Source organism: Pteropus vampyrus, unplaced genomic scaffold, assembly GCF_000151845.1.
Source record: "Pteropus vampyrus isolate Shadow unplaced genomic scaffold, Pvam_2.0 Scaffold186, whole genome shotgun sequence".
Classification (NCBI taxonomy): domain Eukaryota; kingdom Metazoa; phylum Chordata; class Mammalia; order Chiroptera; family Pteropodidae; genus Pteropus; species Pteropus vampyrus.
In genome coordinates, this window is record NW_011888967.1 from 2,580,349 (window position 1) to 2,594,539 (window position 14,191).

Here is a 14,191-nt window from a genome sequence, read left to right on the forward strand (position 1 = left end):
GGTCCAACCTTGTTTCCCCAGTGCCTACAACAAAGGCTGACAAAGAATTGGAGTTTAATAAAAATATGTTGAGTAAATGAAACCATCTGGGGATCCAGCTCTGTTACCGAAGGGACAGTAAAATGAAGGCATCAAGATATCAGTGAGAGTGGGGGTGTGAGGTCGTGAAGGTAGCCAAAAGATACGAACTTGTAGTTATAAGTAAGTCCTGGGAGTGTAATCTATGGCATGATGACTGTAATTAATAATACTGTATTGTATATCTGAAGGTTGCTAACTCTTTATAAGAAAAAATTGTAATTATGTGTGACTTAACTTATTGTGGCAATCATTTCGCAATATATACATATATCAAACCATTATGTTGTACACCTAAAACTAATACAATCTTATGTGTCAATTATATCTCAATAAAACTGGATCAATCAATAAATCTCCAAACCCAAATGGCTTGACTGACAAAAATAAATAAATAAAAAGAATTAAAGGACTACATATGTGAATTTTAGGCAGCATTTTACAATGTTACCAATTTTGGCCCTAATCATATGACATTCTGGCTTCCTTCATTAATGCATTGTGGGTTGTTTTTTATAGAGGACACAAAAGCCTGTTTGCCTACTTCCCTTTGTGGGTATCATGAGCTCAATAAAATTTTCTAAGTTTCTATGAATCAAAAAAGAAGAAGAAATCAGCTCTGAAACCAGACTATCTGGGTTTGAAACTCATCTCTGGTACTTCGTAGCTACTTCACCTTGGACAAATTTCTATGCTTCAGTTTCCTCAAATGTAAAATGGGGACAATGGCATTTCATAGTTTGTTCTGAGAATAATTCAATACATTAACACTTAGAAACAGTGCCTACACAAAGTAAGCATGAAAGAAATATTAGTTATTATTACCTTTCTTATTTACTAAAGATAAACCAAGAAGAAAAAAAATACCCCATCTTCCTGCAAAGGGCTCTTTCACTCAGCTGCCTGTTTTGTCTCTTACAAACCAAATCTGAATTTCTTCAGCTAACATTAATCCAGTTTTTCCTGATTCCTTTTAACTTTCTCCTGGGTGTTCACGAAAGTTATTTTTACCAAAAGAGATAGTTATTATTCAGGGCAAGAAAATAGAACAAAGAATAAATTATGCACAGATCTTATTTACTTTTTATGTGTGTTTCAAGTCTCTAATTTGGTTTTTCTCAATTAATAGCTACATTCCTAAGAGAGGCTCACCAAGTAGATGGTGTCTCTGCTCTGGGAGAATATTGAAGGGTAACCTAGCAGCCAAAGTCATAGGACAGTCAACCAAAGTCACGTTTCAGCTAGTTTTTTCATCTTCCTAGTCTTTGTCCTCTCAGCAGATAGAATCCTTTCCTACTTAACTTATAATGTTTAGACTCACCCAAGTTCCCATCCTATTATTCTTGACCGCTCATGAATATTAGTTTCTTCATTCAGCTTCTTTGCTTTTTCTCTTCATTCTGAAGACTTCTCTTTGCTAAAACCAATGACCCCTGGCCTCCATTCTCCAGGATCTCATACATCATGTGGTTCCTCTTTCCTTTTACATTTGCAATTGTCTCTCTCTCCAGTGGCTCTTTGCCTTCTGCTATAAACATGTTCACAGTCCATGTCACCTAAGAAGACCCTGACTCCTCTCCACCAAGCTCCTCAATGTAGCACCTTCCTTTTCTCCTCTTAACCACCAAACTCTGAATGTTAGTCTGCATTTCTACCAGCATTTCTCAATCTCTACACACCCTAAATTCTTGACTTACTCCTTTTCATATTCTTACATTTCAGATTCTGGTCCGCCCAGTTTATTCACACAGCTTTCACTACTCCTGAAGACTCCTAAAACATAGTCCTCTGACTCCAATGGTAATCTTCCTGAACCTTTAGCAACTTTTGATAGTATCAACTTTATCCACTTCTAACTGCACCTCCTTCTTACCTTGAGGGAAGGCTTCAGTCTAAAGCCTGGTTCTATGAGTTACTGCAGCTGTCTGAGCCTCTATTTTCCAATCTACAAAGGACAGATTAAGATATTCACTATTCAGTTTTTGTGAGCATTAAATGAGATAATACTTGTAAAATCCCTAGCCTATAATTGACTCTCAATGTATGATGGTTATTATATTTATTTTATCTTTCCTTGGTGTCAGAGATACTGAGTGGTCTGCCTTTCTAACCATGCCTTTGTCTCCTTCATTGAACCCTCTTACCTCTTCACTCTTCCTTCTGTCAAACTTAGTACTGTGGCTTTAAATATCACATCTACATGAATAACCTCCAGATTTAACTCTAATCCTAGTTTCCCTCCCTGCTCTCTTTCCTAATTACTTACTGGGCAGCTCCCTTGAGTGTCAATGGGCACCTCACATTCACTCAAATTAATTGTCTTAAAAAATAAATACATAAAAATAAAGACAAATGATCTTTCCATGAAAAGCCGATTTGTACCTGATTTCCCCATTTACATTCATCTAGCCACCATTCTTGAAGTTATCTAGGCTCAATGCCTCTACCAAATTATTCCTCCCTTTGTTCAAGCAAATTCTTACTAATTCTGGGCATTTTTGCCACTACAATATGTGTCATGTCTACCCCTTCTTTTTTCTCTTTTTGCTCAGCACTGTTGGGCCTTCAGTAATTTAGACTTGACTTACAGCAATGACCCTGAAGGGATTTTCCTGTTTCTTACTGAGCATGTTCCTATCCATCCTCGATACATCAATATTGCTAATAAAGCTCTGATCAAAGACACTCTTCTACCTACAAAGTCCTTCAGGATTTCCAGTATAGACATGGCTATATAACTCATCATTTCCTTCTTCTCCTAGAAATCTTTAAAAGCCATTAATGAAAAGGGAAGAAAAAAAGACAAGCAAACTCAATTTTTTGATAAAACTAGGCAATGTTAAAAAATATATGTGCAGGAGATGTGTGGGAGGAAAGGGTGAAAGCTGAGGAGAGAGAAGCTGGCAGTGGCAATCCTTAAAAAAGCACTAATAAAAATGTAATTCCTAGATGTGAGGAACATCCCAAGGGGCAAAGTTCTCTCTTTGTCTGGAACAGCATGTGCAAGAATGAGAGTGAGTTGGATGGTGGCAGGAGATTCTGCTGATTCTGACTTAGTACATAGAATAGAGAAGGTGGGCTACATGTAGAATTATGCAGATAAGCCATGTTTGCAGGAGAGAGTTTGTCTTTGTGGTAGCTGAGGAGAAAGCCTTCCAGTTGTGAATAATAACTAGCTGGAAAGATACCCTGGGCCCATTATAACCTCACTCACTGAATGATGAATAATTAAAAAGGGGTTAGCATATAGATATATTATAAGAAAAAAAGAGCAAATTGTATTCACAGAATAATACTCTATATAAAAATGTTTCCTGTGAACAGATGAACTTTATGAATAAATATTTTACAATGAAATTAAACATTTTAAATCTCAGTGAAGCACTTAACTATAAAGGAAATATTTCAAAGTTGGAATACTAAAATTCAGGAGCAGAATAGGTGGGGTAGCAAGAGGAGATAAAATGGAGTAGCACTGAAGAATGAAGTAGAGAGGAAAAAAACAAAATCATCACAGGATTGCAGAAGAAATAAGAAATGGTGCAAGATCAAATATTTATACATTGTGAAAAACCCAGTGAGTGCAGGACACAAAGGATAGAGAGGAGAAAAGTGAACAAAAATGAAATGGAAATAAAGAGTTAATTGGCAGTAAAGAGAAATTATAGAAGACATAAAATGGAGATGCAACATAAGCATAACTGGTGTCTCCAAAGAACAAAACCAAAATAATGAATTGGAACAAATACCTTAAAATATAATTACATAATTATAAAATATAATTTAAGAATTTTTTCATTAAAAAAGATTTTTAAACTTTGATCTAGATATTGAAAGGGCCACTTTATCCCGGAAAAACTGACTAAAATCCTCAACACCCAGACATATCCTAGTAAAGTTACTGACCTTTAAAGAGAAAAACTAAAGAAAATGAAGACTATTTTCGGCCATCAGGCAAAATAATCAAATCTCTTATGAGGTGGAAAATCAAGCTGGCCTCAGACCTTCTCACAGTAATATTCAATACTGGGAGACAAAAGAGCAATGGATATTATGTTGACCCATTGTTGTTCCACTATAAAAACAACTGAATAAAAACAGCTTAAAACATTCTAGAACTCTGGCAATATTCTTTCCATAAATAACTCTTGAAAAAACTACTAGAGAATAATTCACTCTACCAAACAACAGATGCTTGGTATGCTTTAGCAAAATCACTAATTGTGAGCATTGGTACTAGAATCTAACAAAGCTAAACAAAAAAAAAAAGGACTTTAAGTAACAGAAAGGAATATAAATATTATTTTCCACAATAAGGCAGAAATAATATAAACAACAGTAACAATAGTATATGTAGTAGCTCTACATTAGTTTTTTATTGCTACCATAACAAATTACCACAAACTTAGTGGCCGAAACAACAAAAATTGATTCTCTTAGAATTCTGGAGGCTAGAAGCCTAAAATTAAGGTGTCAGTAGAGTTATTCCTTCTGGAGGCTTCAGGCGAGAATCATGTCCTTGCCCTTTTCAGCTTCCAGAGACTGCCTGCATTCCTTGACTTGTGGTTTCTTCCCTGCATCAGTCTAATCTGTTCTTTCATCTTCACATGTCCTACTACTACTTTAATCTCCCTATCATTGCACTAGGCCCTCTAGGTATTCCGGGTTAATCTCTTTTACTCAAACTCCAAAGTTTAATCACTCTACAAAGCAACATCTTCACTGGTTCTTAGGATCAGGACGTGGACATCTTTGAGGGGTAGAGGCATCACTCAGGCTGCCACAAACTCCATTTGTTTAAATCGCCACCATCCTTCCCCGCTCTGTCAAATTCTATTTCCTCAAAGTTGCTGTGACCCAGCTGACAAGGATGTGCTCTGGACTTCTTATTTGTACATCTTTTATGGCACTTACCACTTTGTTCTTTGATATAGCGATTTGGCTATTCATCATATCCCTCCCTCTATTCCACCTGCCTCCATCACATGACATTACAATTTCCCTGAGGGAGGAGGTTACAGACATGTTTCTATCCCATACCCTACGAACAGTACTCACTGATTCTATCAAAGACTTCTTAATTGCCAAATCCAGTGCACATTTTTAGGTTCATTTATTCATTCAACAACTAGTTATTGCACACCTATTATGTGCTAAGCACTGTTTTAGGCTCTAAGAACACAGTAGCGAATAAAGTAGACTAAGTCCCTGGCCTCTTAAGACTGACATTCTGGAGAACGAAATAAATAATAAACTAATAGATACGTAAGCTGGTGCCCAGTAATACGAAGTTGTAAAGAAGGAAGGACAGTCTTTCTTACTTTCCCTCTTTTCAGTTTTTGCCCTATTGAGCACCTCCTTCTTCTTGAAATTCTCTCTTTCCATAATTTAGGGCACCATCATCTCTTGGTTCTCTTCCTGCCTCTGACTGATTTTTTCGTGATTTTTTTCCCCTAAAGATTTGGTTCACTTTCATACCTTTTAAATATTGGTGTTATTCAGTTACTCATCCTCTGCCCACTTATGCTAACCTTATGCTAACATTTCCCAAATCTCTATCTCCATGTCCAAACCCACCCCACCCCAGACCTCAATATCCAAGGGACTCTGGTCATTCTCACCTGGATATACCACAGATATTTTAAGCTCAACATATTCAAGAGTGAAATTTTGCTGCCCTCAGAAGCTTGTTTTCATCTTGCATTGCCAATCTCAGTTGGTCATTATGTACCCAGGCTCTCAAGCTAGAGACTCAGAGGTCACTTTTGACTTCTCTTTCTCTCTTGTTCCTCACTTTAAATCAATCACCCAAAGCTATTGATTTTGCTTTCTAAATATCCCTCCATCCAAGCTGTTCCTCTAGGTCCTCATTATCCCTTTCTTGAATATTGCAAAACTTTCCTAACTGCTCCTCCTCCAATGCTCTTCCAATCCATTCTTTATACTGCCGCCAATGTGATTTTTCTAAGACGTGAATATGACTGCATTGTTTCTGAGACAGAATCCTCCATTGGGTTCTCCATGCCTTCAGGATAAAGGGAAACTCCTCCACAACATTTATAAATTTTTCTATTAAAGCTTCATCTCTCTCTCTGCTTCATCTAACAAGCATCAGATCTTTAATGTCTTCTCATGAATTTCTCAAATTGACTGGACTATTTAATTCTCCCAATATTTGCATACAGTGTTTCCTTTCCTAGAATACCTTTCTTCATCTCAATTGTCTAGTGAACTGATCTGTTAAAACCATGTGTGGTCATTATTTATGCATGTAAATCTTCCCTGACCTCCTGCAGAAAGAAGAAATAATGAAACCATATTTTTATGTCTTATACCTTCTTGTATTTATTCCCACAACAGGGCCTTTGCACTTGATGTTTCCTCCTCCTGGAATGCTTTTCCCCCAATTCTTCACATACTGGCTTTTTCTAATGATTTAGGTCTCAGTTCAAATGTTACTCTCAGTAAGGCCTACTGTCCACGCATTCTAACAGAGCACTCCACCATCACGCTGGTCATTATCATTATCACCCTTAGACCGGTGCTTTAAAGAGCCTTCCCCATGCCCACCTGGGATCTAGCAGCAGCCAGGGCTGCAGAGCCCTATGGGTAGGGTGCCCTGAGTCCAAACCAAGATGCGCATGGACCCCAGACACATTTCAATACTTAGGTCATTTTCCAACCATCTACATTTCACCTGGGGTCCACCAGATGCCCCAAATAACTCTCAAATTTGTGTTTATGAGGTTAACCAATGGCTTGATGTCCAGCCCTGGTCTTGGGAAGGTAGACTGGCTAACAAATCACTCCAGCTGACTGGCACAATATTTCAGTCATAGGCTCATGCAATATTGAGTAGCCAGATTGGTGCTGCCACATTGACTTAAAGTGACTCAAATTGTATATATAGATACAATTTCCACATATCCTAGGAATGACACTGCTCCTTTACAGCACTTAACACAATTTGAAAGTGCACTGCTTATTAGTTTGTTCATTTGTTTATTTTCTGAATCCTGCTCTTCTTCTAATAGAAGTAATAAGCTCCACAAAAAGAGTGCCTTTAGCTATCATGTTCACCACTAGATAGTCAAAGACAAAACAGTTCCTGCCACAGAAGCTATTCAATAAATTTCTGTTGAGCAGATAAATGCATGATTGCATGAAATGGTGTATTTAATTACAGACCTCTTTCCTCCTCTAGAATGTAAACTCTCAAGACAAAGAATTGTCTTATTCACTTTGGTATTCATACTGGCATCGTGCCTGCCATATGAGAAGGCATGAAACTAATATCTTTGCATGCAGAAATAAATGAATGAATAAACAGATGAGCGAGTGAATTCATGAACATATATGATCTAGACTTAGGGTTCTTAACCTTGCCTTCATGATTGTAACATGAAGATAAGTTTAAGAAACTCTAGTTCCTAAAAGCATTTAGGGAGCTTTTTAAAACTACAATGCCCAGGGCCAATTAAACCAGAATCTCTGAGGATGCATCCTAGGCATGAGTATTTCTTAAGCTCTCCAGGCAATTCCAGTATACAACTACAGCTGAAAATAGGGTAACCAGCCATCCAGATCTGTGCAGGACTGAGGAGTCTCCTAAGAAGCAGAAATTTCTCTGTTAACACTGTGACTATAACACTGTGATTGTCCTAGAACCACTGATCCAAACTGTCACCCAGGACCATTCTTGAGAGATGGATTTTCAATTTCTAAAAAGCCAAGACTCATTGGCTTTATGCTTTCTTTTGACACTTAGCTAATTAATTACATTCGGGTAGTTGACATTGATCTCAATGACTGCTTCCTGCTATGTGTTCTTGTTCGGGTTTGTGTTGCTGCTGTTGACTTAGGAGAGATACCAACTTGTGGCATATGAATGGCAAAGGAAATAAACCATGACAGCAGGTCAGTAATGACCAATAGAGCAGCTAAGGAAGCAAAGAGAAGTATGAAGTGCAGCCCCAAGGAGTCTTCACTTTTTTCTTTCAAAATGATCACAATATATTTTGACACATTCCTATTTATCACTTGATTATGCCAGTGACCCTGGTATGAGTTTGCAGTCTCTGTAATATCTAAAGAGATAAGAACTATATTTTTATGGAAAAATTACTATGTGAACTGAATTGGTATCCATCATTCCAAACACTGATTAATTTACTATAAGTATGTGGTTTATACTGAACCCATCAATGTGTGGATACACAAATCAGCCTCTGTTACCAAAAAGTCAACAAATTGTAAGTGTTGGTGAGGATGTGGAGAAGGGGAACCCTTGTGCACTGTTGGGTTAAGGTAAACTGGTGCAACCACTGTAGAAAACAGTATGGAGTTTCCTCAAAAAAATTAAAAATAGATATACCATACAACCCAGCAATCCCACTTCTGGGTATTTATTCAAAGAAATCCAGAGCACTAATTTGAAAAGATATATGCACCCCTATGTTCACTGCAGCATTACTCACAATAGCAAAGATATGGAAGCAAGCTAGATGTCCATCGACAGATGAATGGATAAATAAGATGTGATGTACATATATATAAAAATATTATGCAGCAATACAAAAAGAATGAAATAGCGCCCTTTGCAACAGGATGAATGGACCATACTAAATGAAATATGTCAGGCAAAGAAAGACAGATATCACATGGTTTACTTTATATGTGGAATCTAAAAAAAATATGAACAAACAAGCAAAAAACAGTCATAGATATAGAGACTAAGGTTGTCAGAAGGAAGGAGGTGGAGGATGGGTGATAAAAATAAAGGAGAATATAGTCAATAATATTTTGATAAGTTTACATGGTGAAAGATGATTACTAGAATTAGTGGAACGATCACATCGTAAGGTATAAAAATGTCAAATCACTGTATCGTACATCTGAAACTAATATAATACTGTATACCGACTATACTTAAATTTAAAAAAAAAAAGACTGTTGAGCAGTGGTTCTTGCTGATTTTATCTCCCTTCACTCCTGGAGGAATTTGGCAATGTCTGGAGACATTTTTATTTTTATTATTTTTTGGATTTTTATTTTTCAATTAGACTTGATGTTCAATATTATTTTATATTAGTTTCAGGTGTATAGCATAGTGGTTGGACATTTACACAATTTATGAAGTGATCCCCCCGATTAGTCTAGTACCTACCTGGCACTATACATGGTTATTACAATGTTATTGAACATATTCCCTATACTGTACTTTACATCCCCATGACTATTTTGTAACTACCAGTTTGTACTTTTCAATCCCTTCACCTTTTCCATCCAGCCCCTCAATGCTTCTCCCATCTAGCAATCACCAGTTTGTTCTCTTTATCTATTGCCATGACTCCTGAAGGAAGTGCTATTGGTATCCAATGTGTTAAGTCCAGAAATACTGCTAAATATTCTACAATTACAGGATAACCCCCAAGATAAAGGATTATCCCGCCCAAAATGCCGATAGTGCTGAGTTTGAGAAACCCTGCTACAACTGAGTCTACTCTTCAGGAAGAGGGGTCTTGATGAGACAGTGATGGAGTGGGTCTTCTTGGTACGAACTGATTATTGTTTTCTCTCTCCAACTCTTTTCTACTTGTCTGCACACAGGAGCTAATGCCTCGGCCCCAGACCAACTGAGCTTGGCTTTGGCCTGGAACAGAGTCGACATCGCTCGCAGCCAGATCTTTATTTATGGGCAACAGTGGCCGGTAGAGTATATGTTGTCACCACCCCTGAAAAGCCCACTTGCTTGGGCACGGGTATTCGTTTAAGGAGCCTCCGAGACCAGCTCGGGAAACTGCTGCCTTTTCTTTAGAATGGAAATTATTTAGGAAACTACTGCCACCTGGTGGAACATACGAACAAGCACAACTCAAAACGTTCCAAATGTTTCCATCTGTCTGAGTGGCCATTGACAGCAATTTTCAGCAGCAGACGATGCCATTTCTTTGAAATGTCTGAAAAATATATGTATAGGACAAAGTTGTATTAATGAAAACTAAGTAAGGATTTGAATTAGCAGTTTGTTTCTGGTTGTCTTTGAGGATGCTGCTTCCAAGTGCCTGCGTCTCACCTCAGCATACAGAATTAGCAGGCTTCCCCATGCAGGTGCCATCTGGTCTTGGCAGCTGAATGCAGGTCCTCCCTATTCCCGAGAACAATACAGAAGGGACCAAAGCTTTTATATAACTGTTCCTGGTTTGTTTCCCTCAATCGAGTCTACCAAAAATAAAAATTTGGAATATTAGCCACCAAGAGATGTACGCATGTATCCCCAGGAGGCAGCCAGCAGCCTGAGATTTGATTTCTGTGCCTGGAGTTACTGAACGACCACACCCTCATGTGCAGGTTGTTTTTTTTTGTTTTTTTTTTAACCCTTCCTTTCCCCCAGAAACCCCTGTCTTCATTTAGTGCCACCAGTAAATTACAAATGTAGGAAGATTTGTCAAGGTGTCTGAACACTGAAAGATTTTTGTGAAAGGTATTAAATAAAACCCTAGCAAACAGACCAAGAGACTAAATGGTTGCTGGTTCTCCATGTAAAAATGAATGAGACAAAGGCAAGGAGTATCACTAAATGAAAAACAGAGAACAGCCTACTTCCTGGTCTGTCTACTAGGATCCTTCTTCTCAAGCCAGCCGAGGTCTAATTCAGAGTCTAAGGAAGCTAAAAACGAATACAGCAAAGGCCCCAGTTAGCACCTCACTGGTATTGTAGAAGTTTGGTCAGAGAGTTGGGACAGGAAAAGCCTTGTAAATCCTCGTATCTTCTCAAGATCCAAAACAAAAAGAGATTCAAGGAGGAAATAACTTTTGGACCTAGAAATTCTTGAATTCTATTTGCAAAGACAGACCCCAAAACACAGCAGAGACTGTGGCTCTCTCAAAAGTGGAGCTGGGAACACTCTCTCTAGCATGTTCTTAGATGCACTGAAGTTTTACCAGATGTCAAAAGGCTAACACTATTTCTAAACTGTTCAAGTGAAAGCCAAAGAACTGCATTTCTAGACCTGAGGGCAGACTAACTCAGTGACTTGATTTGCAGGTGGGATCTCTGGAGCAAGCCATGTTGGATGCCCTAGTTCTGGACAGAGTGGATTTTGTGAAATTACTCATAGAGAATGGAGTAAGCATGCATCGTTTTCTCACCATCTCCAGACTAGAGGAATTGTACAATACGGTAGGACCAAGCTAAGGCACTTTTTATTTTCTCTATATTTTTTGTTTTACCTTCTCCTGCTCCCTACTGCCTGTGAACCTCCTGCCTCCCCTCAAAATGCATGGATCACTTTTCACAAATGCTCCCTAAGACCTGTGTTGACAGCAAATACCAAGTCACCAAGATTCTACTTGTTTTAACTGCTCAGTTGTCCGCATCTAAGGCACAAAGTTATGAGATCACCAAAAGGGAGCATCTTCAGATTCTTACACAAAACCTGAGGCTCTGGAAATTAGAACACAATTTATTTGTAAGCCTGGAGAGGATTTGAGGCAATCAGCAGAGGAGGGTTGATTTCACTCCAGCATCAAAAGAGGCCAGTTACCTATCCTGCACCATCTTGTTCTCAGAACTATGAAGTTCATTTTTTTTTTCACTATAATGGAATAAATTGTAAAACACTTCTCATTTGGAGTTGCCCAAAAATATTTATTGTTGTTTTATAAGGATTTAATTCATTCACTAGGGATAGCAAGGAAAACTACTAAAACTACTATAAGAAAAACTACTATTTATGAAGCTCTTTGAGAGTATTCAATGAATTAAGTATATTTGCCCTGAGCTGATCCTAAAATCAAGTGAAGTTTAAAATGTAGATGCTGCTTTCTCCCCTTTTATAGATGAAAAAACTGAGACCAAAAAGTGAATTGGTTTATTCATGGTCACAAAACTCCTAAGTTAAAAAAGAAGCTAGTACTGAACCAAATCTTCTGTCCCAGAGATTATTCTTCCCCTCATTTGTCACAGTGCTTCTCTGTCCCATCGTCCACAGTACTAATGAGATGGAGCTTACTGACCTATTCCCAGCCAGTGATCAGTGTTAGGTGGTATCACCCGGGCTCTATCTTACTCCCACTGCTGGAAATAGAAAACGGATCAGCAGAGTGGCTCCAGGTTTCAGATGTTTTGTTGTTGTTGTTCAGCACACCAAGACTTTCAGTAAGAATAATGGACCAAAATAGTGAAGTAGGAGGCCCAACCTTCCACTTTCACAAAAAGCTTCACAATTAGCCTTAGAATAAATGGGTACATTCCTAGAAACAGACAACCTACCAAGTCTGAATCATAAAGAAATAGAAAAATTGAACAGATTGTATCAGAAATCAAAAACCTTCTAACAAAGAAAAGCCCAGGACCAGGTGACTTCACAGGTGAATTTTACCAAACATTTAAAGAATTAACCCCAATTCTTTTCCAACTCTTCAAAAAATTTAAAGAGGGGGAAATACTCCCAAATGTATTTTACAAGGCCAGTATTACCCTGATACTAAAGCTAGATAAGGACACTACGAGAGAAAAAAAAAATACTATAGGCAATATTCCTGATAGAGATATAAAATTTTTCAATAAAATACTAACAAACCAAATTCAATAGCACATTAAAAAAAATATGAGTCATGATCTAGTAAGATTCATCCCTAGATACAAGGCTGGTTAAACATATGCAAATCAATAAATGTGATACATCACAATACTAGAATGAATGACAAAAATCATATGATCAGATCAGTTGATACAGAAAAAGTATTTGACAAAATTTAGCATCCTTTCTTGATAAAAAACTCTGAACAAATTGCATACAGAAGGAGTACATTGCAGCTTAATAAAGGCCATAAGTGACAAATGCACAGCTAACGTCATACTCAATAGTGACAGGTTGAAAACTTTCCCTCTGAGATCAGGGACAAGACAGTGGTGCCCACCCTCACCACTCCTGTTCAACATAGTACTGGAAGTCCTAGTCAGAGCAATTAGGCAAGAAAAAGAAATAAAAGGCATCCATACTGGAAAACAAGAAGTAAAATTGGCTCTGTTGGCTGATAACATAATCTCGTATATAGAAAATTCTGTAGACTCCACCCAAAAACTGTTAGAACTAAATGAATTCAGTAAAGTTTCAGGATACAAAATCAACATTCAAATATCAGTCACATTTCTACACACTAATAATGAACTATTTGAAAAGAAAATAAAGAACACAATCCCATTTACAATAGCATCAAAAACAATAAATTACTTAGAAATAAATTTAACCAAAGAAATGAAAGGCCTATACACCAAAAACTATAAGCCACTGATGAAAGGAATTGAAAAAGATACAAATAAATAGAAAGATATCATGTGTTTTTGGATAAGAAGTGTTGATATCGGTAAGAGGTCCATACTACCCAAAGCCACCTATAGATTCAGGATAATCCCTTTAAAATTCCAATGGCATTTTTCACAGAAAAAAATTTTTTTTTAAATCCTAAAATTTGCATGGAACCACAAAAGACCCTGAATAGCCAAAGCAATCTTGAGAAAAAAGAACAAAGATGGAAGCATCACACTTCCTGATTTCAAACTATATCACAAAGCTATAGTAATCAAAACATATGATATTGGCATAAAAACAGATACACAGACAAATGGAACAGAATTGAGAGCCCAGCAATAAACCCATGCATATATGGTCAACTAATAATATTTGACAAGGGAGCCAAATATAAAAAACACGGTGGAGGTTCCTCAAAAAATTGGGGGTGGAAGGGTGGGGAAATTGGGGAGATATTGACCAAAGGGTACAAACTTGCAGTTATAAGTTCTAGAGAGGGATATAAGGTACAACATGGTGACTATAGTTAATATTGTATACATGAAAGTAATATGGTATGCTATGAAAGTAGAGCTTTAGTGGTCTCACCGTAACAACAAAATGGTAATTATGTGAGGAGAAGGATGTATTAACTAACTTTATTATAGTAAATATTTTACAATATATACGAGTATCAAATTATCACATCATACACCTTAAACTTACACAATGTTATATGTCAACTATATCTTCATATGCCTGGTGTGGGAGGAGTAAAAATAATGGGTTTTTAGTAAAATCAAAGAGTAAAACAGAGT

General features: G+C 37.3%; 1 protein-coding gene across 7 annotated transcripts in view; it reads left to right on the forward strand.

Annotated features, from left to right (window-relative positions):
* The window catches only part of TRPM3 (transient receptor potential cation channel subfamily M member 3), a 512,305-nt gene that overhangs the window by 397,374 nt on the left and 100,740 nt on the right, over positions 1 to 14,191 (forward strand). For all 7 annotated transcript variants that reach the window (XM_011371276.2, XM_011371290.2, XM_023537349.1 and 4 more), the window contains 2 exons: positions 9,688 to 9,788; positions 11,126 to 11,260. In XM_011371276.2, coding sequence (XP_011369578.1) covers positions 9,688 to 9,788; positions 11,126 to 11,260 — 236 coding nt within the window. The remainder of the gene's footprint in view (positions 1 to 9,687; positions 9,789 to 11,125; positions 11,261 to 14,191) is intronic.